The 24,024-nt window shown below is 30.3% G+C and overlaps 1 protein-coding gene across 1 annotated transcript in view; it reads right to left on the bottom strand.

Annotated features, from left to right (window-relative positions):
- Positions 1-24,024, bottom strand: part of LOC119616243 (ionotropic receptor 75a) — a 468,776-nt gene that overhangs the window by 129,178 nt on the left and 315,574 nt on the right. Inside the window, exon 5 of the mRNA XM_037972569.1 lies at positions 18,418-18,704. Coding sequence (XP_037828497.1) covers positions 18,418-18,704 — 287 coding nt within the window. The remainder of the gene's footprint in view (positions 1-18,417; positions 18,705-24,024) is intronic.

Genomic DNA, 24,024 nt, shown 5'->3' with positions numbered 1-24,024 from the left:
TGCAAATTAGACTTGGCTTCAAAAAACCTTTCAAATGATACCACCCAGCAAAACCTTTGCTTACAATGATTACCATTAAGTACTTCATTAATGACTTACTTTGTAGGTAAAGTTTAAAAAAATCAAAATAAAGAAACAAACAAAAATAAAACAGTTACTTTTTCTGTTTTCTTCCTTTTTTTGTGAACACGATATCAAATGTCTATTTTTAGACAAACAGAAAATAAAATAGTATTTGTGTGTGAAAACTATTATTTGACGCACAATAAAACAACAAGGCAGTGGTGTAGTAAGAGTAGCATTCAACTGGTAGACGGAAGGTATTGAGTTCAACCCCAGTCTGTGTCGACTTTTTATTTTTATTTTTTCATAAATATTCTATAAATAACTCTACTAAAAAACAACTTATTTCCAACCAAATAATATTGACTTACTTTTGGAACATCTCAAACAAAAATAAGTACTTTTTCTAGTAGAATTGTAAGTACTTTACTCGATGAGTTCTGGTGATTTTTCTAGTGAATTTGTAAGCAAATATTTTGCTGGCACATACCGTATATATTGTTTAAGAAATGCTGTATAATTAAAAAAAATAACTAAAAAGGGACTTTTTTGTACCCGGTTACATCATATTACATAACAGCGAATATTTTGAGGTGGGTAACTCAAGCACCATTTTTTGTGAGTCGGTGTAATGTACATATATTACTTTTTTTTAGATTAGTTGTTAAATCTATTATTTTTTTTCTACTATTTTAGTTTCAATTATTTCAATAAAAACTATAAAATTTCATTTTATTTAGATTTGTGTTTATAGATTTTATTTTGGTGAGTATACAAATAGAAGAAGAGAAAATCATCTTGTAGAAGATAAGATAGGAACACTTCTAGATGATACAAAGTAGTCACATCAAGAAGTGACTTCCTAGTTACATCTAGAAGAGTCTTTGGCAATACCTTACTTCCAAGAGTCATCTAGAAGTTTCTTCTGCGGGTCTTCCAGAAGTATCTTCCTCGTTACTCTTAGAGGTTCCCCAGCTCGGCATCAGTTCTTCCCGACTGGTGACAAGAATTCTTATACTTCCGCAACATCGCTGGCGAGCTTTTAGCATGTTTGGAAGTTTCATACGGGCAACTTCCGCAATAGAAAATGTTTGTAGGGAGTAAAATCAACAGACATCCAAACATACGAAACGAAATACACAAAAAAAAACAAAGTACACAACGCAATGAAACCAACCCTTCAAACATTTAGAAGACAAAACGATTGCGATTGTTAGACGAGAATGCACATTTTACAATAACAAAATACATTAATTTCGAATTTTCGTCTTCTAGAAATACACTTTTAAGTTACTTCCGGATGATAGTTAGAAGAGTGCATCCATTTTGCTTAAACAAAAAACCATGACTGTTGAATTTTTTTCATCTGGAAGTATACGTTTTAGTGACTTCTGAATGAGAGTTGGGTGAGAACACACATTTTATAATAACAAAATACATTGTTTCCTAATTTGTATCTTCTTGATTTGTATGTTTATTTCACTTCTGGAAGACAGTTTGAAGAGTGTTCACATTAATATTGTATTTTATTCATCTGGAAGTGTGGATTCTAGTCACTTCTGTACGATTGTCAGACGAGAGCACACATTTTACAAAAACAAAATACATTGATTTCTAGTTTTCGACGCCTGGAAGTATACTTTTAGGTTACTTCCGGATGATAGTAAGAAGAGTACAAAAACAAAAAAATATAAATACTCCATTTTTTAGCGTGAACGCGAAAAAAAAATAAAAATAATGCAGAAAAAGTTCAGTGATGTTTTGTGTTTTGTCCAGCCATGTTCAGTTTTAATTATTCATTGTAAAACTTAAATGAGTTATTGAATAATATTCATAGAAAAATAGTGTAATTAATATATTGTGAATCTTAAGTAATAAAAAACAATATGACAGTGTTGTGTTAAAAGTCAACTGTTTATAAACATTTGGTTTTGTTAATTGGTGAAGTTTATTAAATATATACCAAAAAGTAATTAACTTCAAGGATTATATAAATAAAATTAAAAAGTAAGTTGTCATATTTTACATTAAAATACTATTTTAGGAATAAGTTAACAACTCCAAACGGCTTCTATTTCCATTATTTCCATTCCATTAATAAAAAATGATTTTTTTAAACTATTTGCGCGTTTAGGTCCTGTTTCTAGATTACGTATGATCACTTTGAGCTAAAATTTTATTTGTATTTCATTATCGTAACAAAAAAAATATTTTAAAATTTTACTTAAAGTATTTAAACGCTAGCTGGAATCATTATATTCAAATTAATACTACTGTTTTATACATAAATTATTTTTTGACTTGGATCACTTGACACGAAATTGCCCATATAAGATATTTAATATTAAAATCAAATATTTTTAAAACCACCTTTTTAAATACAATTTTATTAATTTTCATATAGCTTTGGATTTAATTATTCTAATTATAGGTACTTTTTTAGTTATTAACACCAGGTCTTTCTATGACCTTTATATGATATTAATATTCTTAAGTTTTTGAAAGTGTATAACTCCTTAATTAGAAGAGAGCAAACAAAAAATAGTATTGCAGTATTAGTGTCAAAAGCAGTATCCCGTTTAGGGTCGTTAAGGTGTTTCTATCGTTAGTGACTGTAAATAATTTTAACAATAATCCATGACATAGTAATTTCAGATCTTTATAGACGGTTTAATTCCAAGTTATTTAAAAAATGTTCTTGAAAGGTAATGTTTTTAATGATTCAAAACAATAAATAAATAAATTAATTAATTTTAAATTATTTTATTTTTTTTAGAAAGTAGTAGCTAATATTGTACCTCCTATTAAAATACTTCTAACCGAATTAAAGTATATAAAAGGGATCTGGTAAGTTATATATGCCTTATTTCATCACGCGGTTCCATTAAAAATGTCGATTATTTGCAGAAAATGTAAAAAATGGATCTAAACGTTTAAATTTCGGTGGGAAATGTATTGATCATAAGAGAATCCTATTTTTATTGCTTCCTAAAGTATAACAGGTAATTTCAACAAATACAAAATTATGTATATTCAATATTAATTATAACATTATTTTTGTTTATTTCGTTGAAGGATTAATGAGTTCCAAAATATAACTCTTACAATTTGATGGATTGATCATAAAATTTATGAAGACCTACAAAAATATTTTAGAGTCCAACGTTTTACAATTTTTGGAAGTATACCAGTCAACAGAATATTAATACAGATTTCCTGAAAATTATCTTATTATAAGGAAATAATAATTATAAATTTTTGATACATATGTACATTAGACCGACTCACTCTGTATGGAAAGCAAAAACGTGTTTTTGTTACCCCTCTCAAAATTTACTTTGCTTTGTTTTATGATGATTTCCAAAATATTTTAAGTCTAGCGGTGACCGTTCGTGAGCTGGACCAAATAAAAAAAAGGTATTTTGGAATTATTTTTTTTTTTAATTTTTTGTTTGTTTTGAAACAAAATATCCAGTACGGGGTATCGTTTAAAAGGTACTTTAAAGCAGCGTTCAATGATGTATTAATCATAAAAAACCGTCTGCTTATAATGGTCATATTCCAAAATATTTAAAATTGTTAGGTTTTTCACTAAGAAAAATAAAATGTATGGACAATTTTGCAAATTAGACTTGGCTTCAAAAAGCCTTTCAAATGATACCACATACTGTATATATTGTTTAAGAAATGCTGTATAATAAAAAAAATAACTAAAAAGGGTATTTTTTGTAACCGGTTCAGCTCACGAACGGCCATCGATAGACTAGAAATATTTTGGGAACCATTAGAAAACATAACAAAGACGAATGGACAACACTCAACCGAAAATATTTTGGGTAACATCATATTACATAACAGCGAATATGATGAGGTGGGTAACTCAAGCACCATTTTTTGTGAGTCGGTCTAATGTACATATGTATATTACTTTTTTGATTAGTTGTTAAATCTATTATTTTTTCTACTATATTAATTTCAATTATTTCAATAAAAGCTATAAAATTTCATTTTATTTAGATTTATTTTTATAGATTTTATTTTGGTGAGTATAAAAATAGAAGAAGAGAAAACTCATCTTCTAGAAGACGAGAATACTCATCTTCTAGAAGAAGAGAATACTCATCTTCTAGAAGAAGATAAAACTCATCTTCTAGAAGAAGAGAAAACTCATCTTCTAAAAGACAAGATAGGAACACTTCTAGATGATACTAAGCAGTCACTTCAAGAAGTGACTTCCTAGTTACATCTAGAAGAATCTTTGGCAATACCTTACTTCCAAGAGTCATCTAGAAGTTTCTTCTGCGGGTCTTCCAGAAGTATCTTCCACGTTACTCTTAGACGTTCCCCAGCTCGGCATCAGTTCTTCCAGACAGGTGACAAGAATTCTTATATTCCGCAACATCGCTGGCGAGCTTTTAGCACGTTTGGAAATTTCATACGGGTAACTTCCGCAATAGAAAATGTTTGTAGGGAACAGACATCCAAACATACGAAATTCAATACACCAAGAAAACAATATACACAAGTCAATGAAACACACAGCCATCTAAACATACGAAATTGAATGCACCAAGAAACAAAAACAATATACACAAGGCAATGAAACACACAGCCATCCAAACATACGAAACGAAATACTCAAAAAAACAAGTAAGAGTGCTATATTCGGCTGTGCCGAATCTTATATACCCTTCACCATAGTGTATTTAAAAAATATCAATTTTATAAAATTTAAATTTATTTCATTTTCACGACAATATCATTATTATAGTAATAGCTAAACAAAATAAACACACTAAATACACAAGGCAGTAAAGGGTGATGGCAATGATCAAACAAATTTACACACACAGGATTTTTTTTGATTGTGTTAGTGAAAAAAAACTCACACGCACTGGTTTGATGAAAATCAAAACACTTTTGATTTTCAACTGAAATTGAAGCAGAAGAAGCATACATTGAAGAAGAAGCATAAATTCATTTTTATTTAGTTTTTGTGAGACAACATCAAATTTTTTGCCGCAAGGTAAATGAAATATGGATGAAAAAAATCATATTCGAATTTATTTGCAGGTACAGTACCAAATTTTACTTGAAATATACAAAGAAAAATATCCAGTTTTTAAATAAAACAATTTTTCATTAATAAAAAAATAAATAATTGTTTTTTATAACAAAAATTACATTTATAATAATGGTAAATATTTTATGTGTAACAGTGTAGACACATAACGCATAAAATTTTTTCATACATTTTTTTATCACTATGCGGTAAAAAATGATGTTGCTGTCGCAAAATTTAAATAAAAATGAAATTTATGCTTCTTCTTCCTCAATGATTGCTGGAATAAATTACTAACACATAAACAAGTTTTGATCAAATGTTGACGTATGGCCATCACCCTTAAAACCAACAGACATCCAAACATACGAAACGAAGCACACAAAACAAAAACAAAATACACAACGCAATGAAACCAACAGACATCCAAACATACGAATACACTAGCTTTAAGCTACGTTCACACCTGAAAAATATTTGGTCCAAATATTTGTAATAAAATATTTTTGAAGTTGCGTCAAACAAACGCCATATTAATTTCATGTTCAGACTTGAACAAATATTTGATGGTATTGTTTTATCAAACAGTGCAAAAATAATTTGATTCAAACATACACATGTTTTACAGCCACAGTATATCGTATAATTTAATGCAAGAAAAAAACAATTTACCAATTTGTTTTAATTTTAACTATATTTATTAGGTTTAAAATTAAATTTATATAATAAAAGTGTATAATATTGAAAAAACTTTGTTTGTCGAATCTGAACATAAAATAACAAACGGTAATGCGGATGATTTTCATAAAACAAATTGATTTGCTTGCAAATAAATATTTTTTCATTGTTTCATCAATGTGAACACCAAACATAAAATAATTTACGTCATTTTGAAAAAATAATTATTTGATCTTGCAAACCAAATGTAAGATCAAACAGCGTCAAATAACTGCTGTTCTTTGTTTATTTTCTAAAAAGAGTGTTATCACCTCATACAAAAATGTAAATAGTCGCTAAAATGACTGGTTTTATTTTATCTATATATATAAAAATGAATGTGTGTTTGTTTGTATGTTTGAACGTTATAGACTACAAAACTGCTGAACCGATTTTCTTGAAATTTTCACAGCGTATTCCTGTATGTCTGGAATAGGTAATAGGCTACTTTTTATTTTGAAATTTCAAGTGGGCGAGGTGCCACGCCCATATTAGAAAATATTAAATCCGTATATTTGAGATAATATAACAGTTAGAGTCCTCAAATTTTGTCGGAGCCACTTAAGTGTCAATATGATTATTTAGGACAAAAAGTAGGCGGACTATCATTAGGGGGCGTGGCACCTCCCATATAAATTAAAAACAAAAATTCGTTTATCTTAGAAACAATTACAGTTAGAATCTTAAAATTTTGCACAAATAACTTTAACATCCATGTTAACATTTTGGGAAATAAATTGGCGGACTACCCATGAGGGGAGCGGCACCTCCCATATTAATTAAATGCAAAAATTCGTTTATCTGGGAAACTAATAGAACTAAATTCTTCAACTTTTGCACTAAGAATTTAAATACTCGTCTGAACATTTTGGATGAAAAAGATCGGACTTCCATCTGGGGGGGCTTGGAGCCCCCATATGAATTAAATAGAAAAATTCGTATATCTGAGAAACTATTAGTGCTAGAACCTTCAAATTTTACTTGAAGAACTTTGACATTAATCTGAACAATTAGAGTATAACGGGCGGGCTTTCAATGGGGAACTTGACAGCTCCAGAAACTAATACAACTAGATTCTTCAAAATTTGCAGAAATTACTTCAATAATCATCTGAATATTTTGGAGGAAAAAGATCGGACTTTCATCTGGGGAGCTTGAAGCCCCCACATGAATTAAATAGAAAAATTTTATATCTGGAAACTACTAGAGCTAGAATCTTAAAATTTTACATAAAAAACTCTGACATTCATGTGAACATTTAGAGAATAACGGGCGAGCTTTCAATTGGGGGCTTGGCACTACATAAATGAATTAAATACAAAATTTCGTATATCTTGGAAACTATTATATTATTCAAATTTTTCATAGATAGATAGAAATTAGCGAACTTTCAGTAATTTGCTTGGCATCTCTAATATGTAACATATTGTAAATCTAGAGAACTATTGCAGTTAGAATCTTCAAAATCGTTAAGTGGGTTTTTTATTTATACTGCTTTTAGGGTAGCAAAGCACATTGGGTAAAGCTAGTTTTTTATAAAATAGATATCTGAGACAAAGTTGATGTGTCATTTTATAGAAATTTAAGCAATTGCCTAATTATTATTTTTGTTGTTTATTTTGTTATTAATTGGTTGACAACAACATACTATATATAGGGTAACTTCAAAAAATTTCGAACAAAAAAGTAGGATTTTGAATTTTTTCCAACAAGTATTGACGTATATTTTTTTAATTATTTATCCGATTTTAATTATTTAAAATAATAAATTTTTAATGTGAGGATGATGACATCAAACAACATCCTTTAGTCAAGGATATCTCAAAAAATTTACCTTCTATTTTCTTTATTCTTTCACATAAGATTGCTTATTGAGTACTCAACAATATATAAGATATAGAAATTTTGGAGAATTTCAAATTCCGTATTTACATGAAGAATGTGTGTACCGAATTTCATCGAAATCGGAGAGGGTAAAGTACAAAACCTGCTCGAAAATTTTTGAAATGCCCCTCTAGTTTATAGTCTATTCTATAGTCTAGTGAATAGACTTTATAGTCTAGTCTATAGTCTAGTCTATAGTCTAGTCTATAGTCTAGTCTATAGTCTAGTCTATAGTCTAGTCTATAGTCTAGTCTATAGTCTAGTATATAGTCTAGTCTATAGTCTACTCTACATTTTTAAGTGAAATTGAGAACATTATGTATTAAATCGAGAAAAATCCACATGAAATTGAGAATTTCCATTTCATATTAAGAAAATTCCAATTAAAATTGTGATTTTCAATTTGAAATTGAAAAAATTCTGAATCAAATTTAGAATTTTAATTTAAAATTGGGAAAAAATCCAAATAAAATTGAGAATTTTAAGTTGATGTTGAGAAAATTCTATATTAAATTGAGAATTTAAAATGAGAGAATTCTAAATAAAATGAAGAATTTCCATTTTATATTGAGAAAATTTCAATTGAATTTGAGGTTTTCAGTTTCAAATTGAGAATATTATAAATGAAAATGTGAATTTCCATTTGAAATTTAGAAAAGTACAATTGAAATGGAGAATTTTTAATTGAAATTGAGAAAATTTCAATTGAATTTGGGGAACTTTCAAATGAAATTGAGAAAATTACAAATGATTTTCAGAAAATTTTAATTTTTAATTTGCAAATAAATATATATGTACATATTTATGTATGTAGTGCAATACATGAATGTTCCGTGAAAGCTTAAAATTTGAACATTTTGACAATCATTTCGAAAAATTCTGCGAAACTTTTTATACTTTATACTGGGATCTGAACTTTTAACCTAATCAGCAGGAAATTCAGACCACATTTTAATATATTTTTTTTTTTACTTTGACGTATTCAGACTACCAACACATATCGCTTGAGTGGTATTCCTACATAGTATTCATGATAAACCAGCCATTGTTCCCCGACAATCGGTGGATTAACATTGGAGTTTCTTTATTATTTGTTTTTTAAAATGTGTTATATAAATAAATGGTTCTCAATTTCATTTGAAATTTTCTTAATTTCATTTAAAATTTTCTCAATTTCATTTCAGTTTTCTCAATTTAAATTCCAAAATTCTCAATGTGGGGAGCTTGAAGCCCCCACATGAATCAAATAGAAAAATTCGTATATCTGAGAAACTATTAGAGCTAGAATCTTCAAATTTTACATGAAGAACTTTGAAATTCATGTGAACATTTAGAGCATAAGGGGTGGACTTTCAATGGGTGGCTTGGCACAACATATATAAATTAAATACAAAATTTCGTGCATCTTGGAAATTCTTCTATTATTCAAATTTTTTATAGATAGATAGAAATTGGCGATAGATAGAAACTGGCGAACTCGCAATAGTTTGCTTGGCTTCTCTCATATGTAACGTATTATAAATCTGGAAAACTATTGTGGTTAGAATCTTCAAACTCGTTAAGTGGGATTTTTATTTATACATATTCCTTCTAGGGTAGCAAAGCACACTGGGTATAGCTAGTATATTAATAATAAATAATTCTCAATAATTTTACATTTTATAGATAATTTAATGAAAATAATTTATAATTTGGTTATTTCCCAGCTTATAGCGATTTTTTTAAATCGCTATAAACCGTTCCAAACAACCAAGGTTTCTCGCTACATTGACTATACTAAATAGCAACAACATGACAGTGCAGGTTCACCACATGTCTCTTTTCCACTTGCACAAGGTATTGAAATGTAAATTGTATTTTTTTGTGATAAAATTTTGTTGAAAAACAATTTTAAATGAAATTATAGAATAAATTGATGTTATTATTCAATGATATATCATTGTAGTAAATATAAACAGATTGCGCATTAACTCTTCTTCTTGTTATGTTCCTCTTTGCCTGCAAACAAAATCTTGTTTTTTTCACTGTTTTATCCGTCAATTGTTTTAAGAAATTTCTATGAAATTGTAAAAAACTATTGTAAATTAATTAAATAATTTTTTTAACGTCAAACAAAAATGTTTCGTGTTTGGTGTTCACATTTGTTCAATTCATAATCGATGTTGTAGCGTTGTATGCGTTGTATGTCAGCAGCTGCTACAATAGTCATAACAATGTTGTTGGTATTTTCTATGCAAAAGCTCTATACAACTCCTACGACAATTTTTCATATGTTTTTCGAATGTTGTAAGAAAGTTTAGTGTTGCCAATTGTTTATTTCAACATATAAACAAAAAATTCAAACGATTTTAGCATAAAAAAACGATAAAGTGGTAACACTGAAATCAAAAACAAACAGCTGTTTACCAAAACAAAAAAAAAAAAACTAAAATTTTATTAAAAATAGTTCATTTATTAGTTTAAAATGTGGAATAAAAAAATAAAAGAATTGAAAATTCAAAGAAATTAATTTGGTTTATTTCGCAAGTTTAATTAATTTAATATTTTTTGATTTTTTTATACTTTCACATTGTTATGTATATTTGTTTTGATTATTTTTTTTTTCCATTGAGAACATAAACTTATGACTTTCTGCAAAGATCTGTTCACAATCACTGTTACTACACTTTAGTAGGTACAATATACAACTTGATTGTGAATTGAACAATTGTGTTCATATTGGGAAAATATTTGTAGGTTGACAAATAAAAATGTTTCACGAAAAACAGCTGATATTTTGTTTGCTCTTCAAAAACATTTTGTGTTCACATTACAGCCAACAAATATTTGATAAAAAACGTCAAATATTTCATAGGTGTGAACGTAGCTTAAGAAACAAAAACAATATACACAAGGCAATGAAACACACAGCCATCCAAACATACGAAACTGAATACACCAATAAACAAAAACAACATACACATGGCAATGAAACACACAGCCATTCAAACATACGAAACGAAATAACCAAAAAAAAAACAAAATACACAACGCAATGAATAAGCAGTGTTGTTGTTGCTTATTTTTTATGAAATTTTCAGAGGTTGTCTCGGATTTTTCTTATATCTCCGTTGTTTATGGACGGATTTTGCTGATTTTAAATAGGAAACTTCTCGAAAGCATGTCTGATAGAATTATTGAAGATTTGGATCCCAAAGATATCTGGGGTCTTCAGAAAATTGATTTCAACAGACAGACAGACGGACAGACAGACAGACTGACGGACATGGCTTAATTGACTCCGCTCTCTATAAGGATTCAGAATATATATACTTTATAGGGTCGGAAAATTATATTTTGGAAATTACAAACGGAATGACAAAGTTATATATACCCTTCTCACGAAGGTGAAGAGGTTTGCGCAAATCTAGTATATTTCAAGCAAGTGGAAACATAGCATTAGAGTAATTTTCTGAGTAGACCTTATATTGGGGTTGGTCAATTATAATTCGATGTCCGCCATATATCATATATGGCATACATGCATAAAAAAAAAAAAACTTTTGCAAATTTTATCACGATTGCTGCTCAATTAATATAATTATTGCACTTTATACTGTATTATGGAAGATGCGTCATCAGTTTTCGTGATTTTTACATTTCCTGATATGCTTCCAAAGTTATTTGAAATGATATCTCTGTCGCCCTACTCTAATAAACAAGTGTTAAAAAATTTAAAAAGTAGTCAAAAATCCATAAGAAAGATTCCTTGCAGAATTGTCTTGTAGATAATTAAATAAAAAATATGTTTTTGAAGTGATTTCATAAAGTATTTGTAAAGTTTTAAAAACTAAAATTTTGTGGCTCTTTTAAAACCTATGTTTTGTAAACTAGAAAATTTTTGCTCGTCAAACTCAAAAGTTTGCCGACCCCTGCAATAGATAAACAAAATTTTGAAAATGCAGAAAGAAATTACAAAATTTTCTGTGAAGCAAGAAAGAAGGAGTATAATCACTTTCTGAGTCGATTAAGCCATGTCCATCCGTCCGGCTGGCTGTCCATGTAAACCTTGTGCGTAAGGTACAGGTCGCAATTTTCAAGATGAAATCCAGCATACATAGCTCTAAACACTTTTTTCAACAAATTGTTAAAATATTTCAGAATTAAGGTAAACTACTTAAATGCTTTATTATTAAAAATAATCCAAATTTTTAACATACTCAGTGGTGTAGGGTGTCATATAGTCGGCCATGTCCGACTATACTTTCCTACTTGTTTTTCATAATAATTCATTGTTCCGATACATTTAAGCAATTTATGGATAAAAAACTAATTTTCTGAAAGAGGCTTTATATGGGGGCTAGGGGCAAATATGGACCAAGCCTGATAAAGTTTTGTGAATATAGTTATATTTATATAATATTTATTTGTGATGAATTTCATCGCGATATTTGTGTTTATAAGTTAATTTTGGACATTCAAGTGATTTTCTGAAGGGAACTTTGTATGGGATCTAGGGTCAAATGAGGCCCGATCTTTATGAAATTTGGCAAGGTCATCAAGGCTTGTATAAAACTTAGTTGTGCCGCTTTTTATCGATATACAGGTATATTTAACATAATTATGAGCTCAGAAGCCCTTTTCGGATATAGCTAAATCGACTCAGAAAACGATTCTAATATTTTTGTATGTTACAAACATCAGCACAAACCCATATACCCTCCCCACTAAAGTGGTGTAGGGTATAAAAACTGGTGGAAACTCGCAAAAGAGCTGCGAGGTGATACACTTCAAATATGATCATCGGTATCAGCAGAGGAATTTAAACAATATTTTGTAAAACTGCTCAAACCGTTGGAAACTTCTAATGCTATTCAATATGAGACTACTTATAATGTAGATCAAGGTGTTGACAGAATAATGACAAAATTAGATGTGGACGCGATACCGAGAAAAATTAGGAAAGGTAAAGCATCTGGAGAAGATAGATTTGTATGAATTTATTCAAAATGCCTCAGGCGAATTTATAGACCACCTTATCAAATCATACAATAATATATTTGAAAGTGGTATAGTGAGTGATATATTCGAAAAATCAATAATATTTCCTATATTTAAAAATGGCAATCCGAATTTACCTTGCAACTATGGGGGTATTTCGTTTATGAATTCAATAGCTGATATTTTTTGCGTATAATTAACGAAAGAATAACATCATGGGTACAAAATAATAATATTTTAAATCAAACATACGCGAAGAGCCACCATAAGAGCTCTCATTCTCTTAATTTTGAAGTTTTTTGATTGAGATACACACAGAAAAATATCTGATGTTAAACATGAAGATAAGTTCCTGTTTGGCGAATTTTATTTTTTCTGAGTGAATGTGATAAATAATGGAAGATTTAAAAAAGTTTAATTAAAATATAAGCCGCTTTTAGTCAATGTCCTGATAATATTTTCAATTAATTGACATATAGACCATCCATATGAGTGCAAAACATCTTGGAGGATATTTTTATAAACTTAACAATCTATTTTTTTTAATTTCATAATATCTTCCTTTATTTATTTAGTTTTAAGTGCACGGAGTAAATATTAAGGTTCACCTTATATCTTAAATTGGAAATAAATGCGTTGCCGATGGCAATGCACAATAATAATAGTGCATGCTTCAGTTTTTTCTAACATATATTCATACAAAATAAAAATATAACGTTTTTTTGTAATTTTATATAGAGTACACTGTAAAGTAACACACTAGTAACAACACTAAAAAATGTTACAAACTTTTCTTTCAGTGCAAAGAATGCAAAAAAAAAAAAAAAAACTGTAGTGGTAACTCTGCTGATGTCGGTTTTAAATGAATACCAAGCTGGATTTCGTAGAAACTACTCGACTGCTCGACTACTGTTTAGCACCTCAAATTCTATGAAAAGAAAAAAGTTTATGCTTTCTTTGTAGATTTCAAAGCAGCATTCGACTAGGTTTCTAAAAATCTACTAATATATAAATTACATGCTATAGGCTTGTCAACAAAAGTTGTAAAACTTCTAGAAAATATATGCTTAGGATAATCACACGGTGGAAATAAATGCGTTGCCGATGGCAATGCACAATAATAATAGTGCATGCTTCAGTTTTTTCTAATATATATTCATACAAAATAAAAATATAACGTTTTTTTGTAATTTTATATAGAGTACACTGTAAAGTAACACACTAGTAACAACACTAAAAAATGTTACAAACTTTTCTTTCAGTGCAAAGAATGCAAAAAAAAAAATGAAATGGTAACTCTGCCGATGTCGGTTTTAAATGAATACCAAGCTGGATTTCGTAGAAACTACTCGACTGCTCGACTACTGTTTAGCACCTCAAATTCTATGAAAAGAAAAAAGTTTATGCTTTCTTTGTAGATTTCAAAGCAGCATTCGACTAGGTTTCTAAAAATCTACTAATATATAAATTACATGCTATAGGCTTGTCAACAAAAGTTGTAAAACTTCTAGAAAATATATGCTTAGGACATTCACGCGGTCGCCATAAAGTCATATATCATAAAAGAATATCAGAAAAAATATTACTGCTGTGAGCAACCCTCATAAGTTAGTGTGCTATTTAAAATTTGAGTCAGCTGAAAATAATGCAATTATAAAAATTACAAATATTTTTAATAAAAATACCAAAAACAAGTCATAAAACTTAAATAATAACATTGATTGGCACATAAGAAATAAGCGGCAATATTTTCTGACGGCGGTTATTTTAAATACGATCGGTGGCTGCCAGTTAGCTACAGCATACAAACAAGATTTTCTTCCTTTTATTTTTTAAATATATAATTTTTTTAATTTAACTTTAAGTTAAAAAGTTTTATAAATAAATTAATAAATTATAATTAATTTTGAATTTATAGAACTATGCACAAATGTATAGCGTGTTTATGTACATATTCCGAATATTCAATGGCGGCAAATTCTAAATATTATCGCCGACTTGATGAAAAGTTTTTCCCTTTTGACTTAGATTTACATTGTTTAGTTATGACAACACAGCATAAAAGGTCTTATTATTTTAGGACTTTTTTCTTTGAAGCACAACAACAATTGAAACGGTAGCGAACTTTCAGATTACTTCAATACGTATTCAGGTGTAAAACAGGGATGTCTGTTATCTCCGTTGCTTTTCACTATATACCTTAATGACCTACATGATCATTTGGAAGGAGGTTTAAAGATTGACAGTATAAATATCCGTTTACTTTTATATGCCTACGACATAGTAATTCTTGCCGATGATAAGCACGTAATGCAAAATATGATCGATAAACTCGAAATATATTGTGTTATGTGGACTATGGAGGTGAATATAAGTAAATCGGAATTGGTAATATTTAGAAATGGAGGTAGATTAGCACATTATGAAGAATGGTGCTACAAAGGAGAGCCTGTAAAATTTTGTTATTTAGGTGTAATACTAACGCCGAAAATGTCCTTTACGAAACATGTAGATGCAAGGAATAGTGCAGCCAAAAACATCATTAATTCGACATGGCATAGCTACTTAAATAAGTGCAATATATCATTACGTTCGAAATGGAGAATATTTCAGGCTGTCTACAAAGATATTTTTAAAACAGGAGCGGAATGCAGTCATTTTTATACCCTAAGTCTACATCCGAATTATATCTATCTATCTATCTATCTATCTAGAAGAAAGACTACCACACATACTCTCGAAATTAATATTAGAGAAACAAGTGTTCTGAGCAAAGGAATTGAATAACATTGGTAGAGAATTTAATATTACTTTTGGTTTGATCCCAACCAAGACTGAATAGATTGGGGAAGATCCATGCAATTGTTTCCCAACTTAAAATAAAAACCCATCTTAGTATGAAGGAAAGTGCGGTAAGAAGTGAAACAGTTATATATAAACCAGTTATGTGCCTGGGTTATATAATCGAAGAAAATCTAAAAGTGAGCTAAATATCAGTGCTACTGAAAGCCCGGTCAGATGTACTTCCCCTAAGAAAAAACGCATATGGTAACAACAGTAGCAATATATGCTGTTTCCCAGTAAAAATTGGAGCTTACATGCAAGCAGGTTTGTAAGGGAACGAAGCTATTTTCTCCCTTACAAACCTGCTTCGATAAGGCATGATTTTTACATAGCGAATTCCCACTTGGAAGCATTACTCTTTAAAAAATGAAGCGTGTTTTCACTCATTACATTCAGCTGTGAGTAACAGCTATAAGTAAGCACTTATTTCATGTTTCTATGGCATTACTTCTTTAATTGTTTACAAAAAGCTCTTCCCTAATGCTTTTCCAGAAGACGTGAATTCATAGCTGATGTGAAGATATTACAGTATTGCTTATATGAAACCCTTTCTTCATGGGATTCTAGACTCAATGGTATTTCTGAATGTACACTATTTAAAATATGTAAAATGGCTGATGTACTTGCCACAGATGGGCGATATTTTATATACCATTCCCTTATATTTTCTCTTAATGTCCCGTTTTTATCATCAGCTATTACATCTGCTTCTGAATTCTCAAAATTAGAAACAATTTCGATATTTGGAATTTCTTCGGGACTATCTTCTGTTGCCTTCAAGAGATTAAATAAATTTTTATTTACCTCTTTTGGCATATTATTTAACAACAACAGAACTAACTATTTCAAAAATCAAAACACAAAACAACACAAACATGGACAAAAGCAGAAGTATTAAAAAACAGAAACAAGAAAAACCAAAAGCAATAATACACATACACTATAATAAACACACACTTTAATAAATTTTAAAAAAGATATTTCTTACATTGAAAATGTATTAATTAATTAAAATCACTTTATAGATTTATATTTATAATAAAATCTTTTTATATTTTCTAAGAATTTTTTTACACTTTTTTTCACGTCTTATCTGCACAAATGCAACTCGATGACTAAACATTTTTTTATTATGTAATTTTAAATGTGTTTTTTTGCCAGAAAAGACTCGGTAAAACTGCCGATTTCAATAGTCTTTGCAGTACAACCTGCTTCCTTGAAAGGGACAAGAGTAAGCTTAAATATTATTTAAATACTTCACTTACAACCTGCTTCTCTGTAAGGGATAGTAGTAAGCTTTTAATTTTTTTCAGCTTATTTTATAAAATTACTCCTATCATTGGTATTCCCTTATTTCCTGCTTCTCAGTAAGGCTTAACAGTAAGCGAATACAGATGCAGTTAGGCCCCTTTTTAGCTTCCTAAAGTCTAAAAATTTGTTACTGGGTTATGTAACACTGAACAGGATGAAGATATTACCCATTTTTGGGAAAGTGTCCAGTCCTTAGAGAATTCAGGGTTAAGTTTACCGGAAAAACACAATTCGAAAAACAATATTTAATAAACCTATTGAATGGAACTAATAGTACTTGCAATTGGAAAAATATAGCAAAATTTATTGAAATGGCCCTAAACTATAGAAGATCATTACTTTCAGAATTTTATTATTAACTACATGTGTATGTAAGATCAAATGCATTAAAGTTGTAAATGTATATTTGAGAGCACATTTTAGCATTTATTATGTATGTATTTTTATAGGCTGACGACAGTAATAATAATAAAGTCTTTTCTAATTCTAAATTATAAAATTCTAGTGTGCATTAGTGGTTGTAGCACATCCCACACCTATATTGCTAGCCAAATGACGTAAATTTTGAAAACTATAACGCTTCTGTTCCCAAATTTTATACGATAAACTTTAGTGTCAAAATAAAAATAATGGGCGGATAAGAAATAGTGGGAGTGTTATTCCCCATATAAAGTTAGTACCAAAATATCGTATATCTGGAAAACAAATTTTGTCCGACCCACTTTGAAATCAATACGAATATTTATGACAAATATGGGCGAATTAGAAAAGGGGCGTGGTACTTCCTATATAAATTAAATTTTAAAAAAATCTTGTATCGGGGAGGTAGAATGCACAAATTTTGCAAAAACATATTTGACATCCATGTTAGTATTTGCCTAATAAGTTGGCGGATCGGGGAAACTATTGGAGCTAGAATGCTCAAATTTAGCAGAAACAATTTTGACATTTGTGTAAACAATTTTCTAATAAATTGGCGAATAACGGGGGCATGGTCCCTCCCATATGAATTAAATACAAAATTTCGTATATCTCGGAAACCATTATAGCTAGAATCCTCAAATCTTGCACAAGGAATACTGAAATCCATGTGAACAATATGCGGGAAATAATCGGACTAGCAAAAGGAGCATGGTACCTCCCACATGAATTAAATTTTCATCAATTCTATAACAGGTTCCACTAGAACCTTAGCTACCTTAGTTTTAATGTGCTTAATATGGTATTGAAATGTTAACAAAACAATTGTCTTTTGGTCGATGAAATTAATATCAGAGCCATCGTTTGCAGATTAGTAAAATGGCAGTGGGTTTTCCCTTAAAATGTAAATATTGACATCGTTTCAAAACTACAAATCTCAACTTAAAGTCTTGAAATATTCACTATATTATGCAGAATTTTGTTGTTTATTGAAGTGCATACTCACTATTTTAAATTTCTTTAAATTAATTTTTGCCTTTTTGGCCAAGTTTTCAGGGTAAAGGCGACACAGTGGTCTCGTTTCAATAAAACCAGAATTTGGGATATGCCAGTATTGTAGTATTTTTTATACTTACATTACTCGAAACAATTCAGTGTACTGGCTATTTTTATTAACCACTGAATTAAGTAGCTCGGTTACCAAAAGACCTGAAACCGCACGCAAATCACAAATTTCTGATGCTTCAAACTGTTTTGCTATTTCTGGATAAGCGTCTACAACTTCGCAATGAAAAGCATATCCGCCACGTTTTAAATATGGAATTGCATCTTCAATATGGGTAAACACTGGCAAATCGTTAGAGTCCCTTGGCGGTAAGACCTTCCTGTTTAAAAGGCGAACAATTCGAGGTGATTTATTTTCCTGAAATTTTTACAAAATTTAATTTAATATGCTTTAAAAAGGCAAAGGTGAATAAAAATTACTCTTCAGAACGAAAATGCACGAATAATGTTAATTTTTATATTTTGTATTAAAAATTTAAATAAATAAAATCATATTTGGGTTGTGTAGCTATTTTTTTCTCGAATGTAAATTACTTTGGGTTTTGGAAATTAATCAATCCCAAGAAAAATTTGAGAACTTCTAAAAAACTAGTTCTAGAACGATTCAGATTCTTAAACAAAATCTTGGAACTAACAGATCCACTTCAGGAACTAGTGTTGTTGCCATTACTTCTGGAACCCGAAACATTGTTGTGGTTCTAAAATACTTTTAAAGAGTTTTCAAAGAACTAGATCTTTGGCACTAGTTATACATTGGTACTACACTAGTTCAATGAAACGCATACTAGTTCCGAAACAACTTCTTGGAATCAGTTGAATAAAATGTATAAAAATAAATAAAAATTCATAAACTTATTTGTAATGAAATAAACGTATGTATATTTCTGCATATATCTGAACTATAAGGATTTAAGAGATCCTTAACTGAATTGTAACGGAAAAATAAAATGGATCCAGACCAAAAAATATTTTAACATATACACAGAAAAAAAAATAATTCAAAATTAAACAGAAAAATCGAAAACTCAAGTATTTTTTGCTGAAATAGGATCCTTTTATAAACTGGAATAGATGAATTATATATAACACAAAACTTCTCACTGAATCCATAAAAATTATATTCAAACATATATATTTAATTCTAACAAAAATTTTACTGATCCCATTAAACTAAAATATGTAAAAGAAATTGTTAAAAAAAATTACGAAATAAACTAACAACACTTTTAAGAAATCCCAAATTTATATTTCTCATCCACAGAAAAAATATTCAATAATTTTTTTTTAATAAAGACGTTAATCAATATAAAATTCTTATTTATTTTTATACCCACATATTGATTTTGTCATTCTGTTTGTAACACATCGAAATATTGGTCATAGACCCACAAAAGTATATATATTCTGGGTCCATATTAAATTCTAATACGATGTAGCCATGTCTGTTCGTCTGTCTGTATGTTGAAAGCACGATAGAGTCCGAACGGAACGAGATAGAGGATTGAAATTTTCTACAATTATTCTCATTAGGTAAGTATTGTTTGGTATTGAAAATGGGCAATATCGGTCCACGTTTTCGGATAGCCCCCATACAAGTGCCCCCCGAAAAACAGCTTTAATGGGTGTATCTGTTTCAAAAGTACGAGTATAGCAATGAAATTCGATACAAATATGATCCAAAATCTCCCTACCTAATTTTATGTTGATCGGTCCATAATTGACCTACCACCCATATATACATTTTTTAAGAGATTCCAATTATGTGCTATAAACTCTTTCAAGCTTTTCCACCATTTGGTAGGTGGTATTTCTGGTATTTTTCTCGTGTAGAACTTCCATAACTACAGCATACATACGCAGCGAGCTCTCAAATGAGCTCTCTGGTTTTCTTCTTTCACACGTACGTAACTTCCAAGCTTAGATAATGAGAGCTTGGAAGTTTTTTCATTGAGATACACATAGAGAAACCTCTGATGTTAAACATAAAGATAAGTTCTTGTTTGCCGAAAGTTATTTTTGCAAACGAGAATATTTGATAATATTTATTTTAATTTTTAAACCTCTCAAGAAAAATTATCATTGAATACCTAAATTAATATTTATTTGAATAATTTTTTTCCGAATGATTAAAAAATAATGGGAATTTTAATAAAGGTGAATCAACGACATAAACTCCTAAACAAATGTAATACCCGCTACTATGTTAATTCGTGACATACAAGCCTATTTACAAGATTATCCTGGAAATATCTTCAATTATAGCACTGCATATGAGCGCAAAAGTTCTTGGAGGATATTATTATCCATTATTTGTTTAATTTTTTATATACTAAGGTTCACTTTGTATCTAAAATTGCAAATAAATGCATTTCCGAGAGCAATGTAAAGAAATAATTGGCCGTGTTTCAATTTATTCTAATCCTATTCATAAAAAATCCAAAAATATTAATGTTTTTTTGTTATTTATAACAGTACACTGTAAAGTAGTGAAGTCACTACACCAAAAAACAATAAAAAAATTTTATTCTGCGACAAATTAAAAAAAATATTTGGGAAATAAGTTTCCTAAAAAAATGGCTTTAAAAAGAAAATGTTAATTATATCTTATCATTTAATTTCTTATATTACTAGTTGGGAAGACGCTACAAATAAAAGTATACATGTTACTCTGCTAGAGATAAAAAGGGATGAGTTAGATAAAAGGTAGTCGAAGTTAACAGAGTCATATGAGAAGACTTCAAAGATGACCCAACAAAAACTGGGTAATGGCTTTCAATTGTAACTACTTACCTAACAATGTACTTTTTAATGACTACTACATATCGTCTGGATTACATAGAAGTAGTCTAATAAGGTCTTACTAATAATGTATTATATAAATACTTTCTAAATCATTAGTCATCTTGCCAGTGAAGATATAGAAGCTGTATACGTTTTTTCAGGCGATTTTCAATGACTACTTTTTCAAATTACTTGTAATCGTTTGTGGTAAGTACTTGCCTCCAATGACATCACCGTGTTAAAATAATGGCTTAAAAAGCTATTGTGTAAGTAAATTTTGGCATTTTAACCGCCAAAATTTACTTTAAAAACTTTCATTACCATGTAATGAAAGTTTTTACTGGGGATATCTCGATTCGATACGAAGAGGTCAATACTAAGTATGACCAAATAAAGTCACAAATAATAAATATGATGAAAGAACAGAATTAAAATAGTAATCAAGAAAGGTCATACAATTGGGAGCCGAGGTTTAGGTTACCACCATGTGACATGCAAAATTTTGATGGAGGGGTGTCAAAATGGCCAGCCTTCAGAGACTTGTTTCAGGCTGTTTGTGCAAACAAAACCGACATGGCTCCAACAGAAATTGTTCTACTTACGCAGCAAATTAAGGGGAGAAACATTTTAAACCATAAAACATTTAGATTTGGTTGATGAAAATTTTTCCATAGCTTGGGAAGCATTAAAGAACCGTTATGAGAATGTTCGTGTTTTAGGTAGGTAGGTAGGCTGATAGGAGGATGTTTATAACATCAAATCCGAAGAAATACACCTAGGCCACTATCGGGCATGTTGTGCGCTCCTTATCACGAAAACAAGTAAAAGTGCTATATTCGGCTTTGCCGAATCTTATATACCCTTCACCATAATGTATTTAATAAATATCAATTTCAAAAAATTTAAATTTATTTCACTTTTCCCGACTATATCATTATTATAGAGATAGCAAAACAAAATGAACAACAACAACGCTAAACGAAATAACCACACAAAAAACAAAATACACAAGGCAGTAAAACCAACAGCATCCAAACATACGAAACGAAATACATAAAAAAACAAAAACAAAATACACAAATGCAATCAAAAAGACATCCAAACATACGAAACTGAATGCACCAAGGAACAAAAAAAATATACACAAGGCAATGAAACACACAGGCATCCAAACTTAAGAAACGAAACACTCAAAAAAACAAAATACACAACGCAATGAAACAAACAGACATCCAAACATACGAAACTGAATACACCAAGAAACAAAAACAATATACACAAGCCAATGAAACACACAGCCATCCAAACATATGAAACGAAATACTCAATGAATAAGCAGTGTTGTTGTTGTTGCTTATATCAAGCATGGAAAAATTGTCTTTTTTATGAAATTTTCAGAGGTTGTCTCGGATTTTTGCTCATATCTCCGGTATTAATGGACCGATTTTGCTGATTTTAAATACCGATCTTCTGGAAAGCATGTCTAACAGAATTATTGAAGATTCGGATCTCACCGATATCTGGAGTCCTCTAAAAACTGATTTCAACAAACACACAGACGGACAGACAGACCGACGGACATTGCTTAATCAACTCCGCTACCTATAAGGATCCAGAATATATATACTTTATGGGGTCGGAAAATTATATTATAGAAATTACAAACGGAATGACAAACTTATATATACCCTTCTCACGAAGGTGAATTGTATAAAAAAGGGAACTGAATGAATTATTTTTCAGTGTTCATAAACTCAGTTTCCTGAACGTAATTCCTAAGAATCTTCCAATCGGTGTTAGTCAGGAATGTTATTTCCGGAATAACATCACATCCAAGATACTTGGATCTAACTTCGACGAATGCCTGGCAGTGGCAAAGAAAGTGCTCCAGAGTTTCACTGTCCTCTCCACATGCTCTATATTCGTCTGAATCCGCACGTCCAATTTTGCATAGATGTGCTCGTAATCCTGTGTGTCCACTCAGAATACGTACCATCATACTAACTTCAGACTTGCTCATTTTAAGGAGATTTTTCGTCTTGCTCTTATCAGGGTCACCCCATAGGATGTTTGTGTTTCTACCCACTGTTTCATTATTCCAAGAGGCCTTATGGGATTCTCTCACCCATATTTTTAGTTCAGCTTTTGTTGCGTCGAATGGTTTCGCGTTAGTCAGGTTAACTGTCTCGAGCTCCCTACCTTTTAAAGCTATTACATTCGCCCTTTCGTTACCGACTACTCCCGAGTGGGCTGGTACCCATATGATGTGAACCTTACCTCTGGGAGAGTATTCAGTTAAAGCTTTCTTACAATCCATTACGGTCTTAGATTTTGTTCTATCGCCTGTAAGCGCCGCCTCATATCTTAAATATGTTTCAATGGGTGGAATATCTAGCAACGTTTCCAGAGCCTTGGTTGAAGTAGTACACATGGCACCACTTATACCCAAGCAGCATGTACGCTGAACTCCGTGTTGTAGTTTGATATTGCACTTTTTGTCTAAAGCAGTCCTCCAGATTATTGAAGCGTAAGCTAAAATTGGTCTAATTACACTTTTATAAAGCCAATTTGTCATATAAGGACTAAGACCCCATTTCATGCCTATAGTTCTCCTACATATCGCCCAGCACCGATGTGCCTTGTTGATCCTATCCTCTATGTGGTACCTCCATTTTAATTTCCGGTCGAGAATTACACCTAAGTACTTAACTTTGTGTGTCACTGGTAACTTCTTGCCCAGGAAGCAAGGTTCAGTATTCGTAGAAATTTTTGTCTTTTTGCCGGGTTAACATTGAGGCCTCTCGGTTGAGCCCAGCTCAAGGCCGTATTCAGAGCCACCTCAGCTCTTCTACACAAGTAATTTGGATCCTTTCCCTTTAAAAGTATTACGACATCGT

Source organism: Lucilia sericata, unplaced genomic scaffold, assembly GCF_015586225.1.
Source record: "Lucilia sericata isolate MDLA Ls3-8-SP2 unplaced genomic scaffold, ASM1558622v1 Contig000063F_arrow, whole genome shotgun sequence".
NCBI classification, from domain to species: domain Eukaryota; kingdom Metazoa; phylum Arthropoda; class Insecta; order Diptera; family Calliphoridae; genus Lucilia; species Lucilia sericata.
Note: the sequence above shows the minus strand (reverse complement) of the source record. Positions and strands in the feature narration are given on the sequence as shown.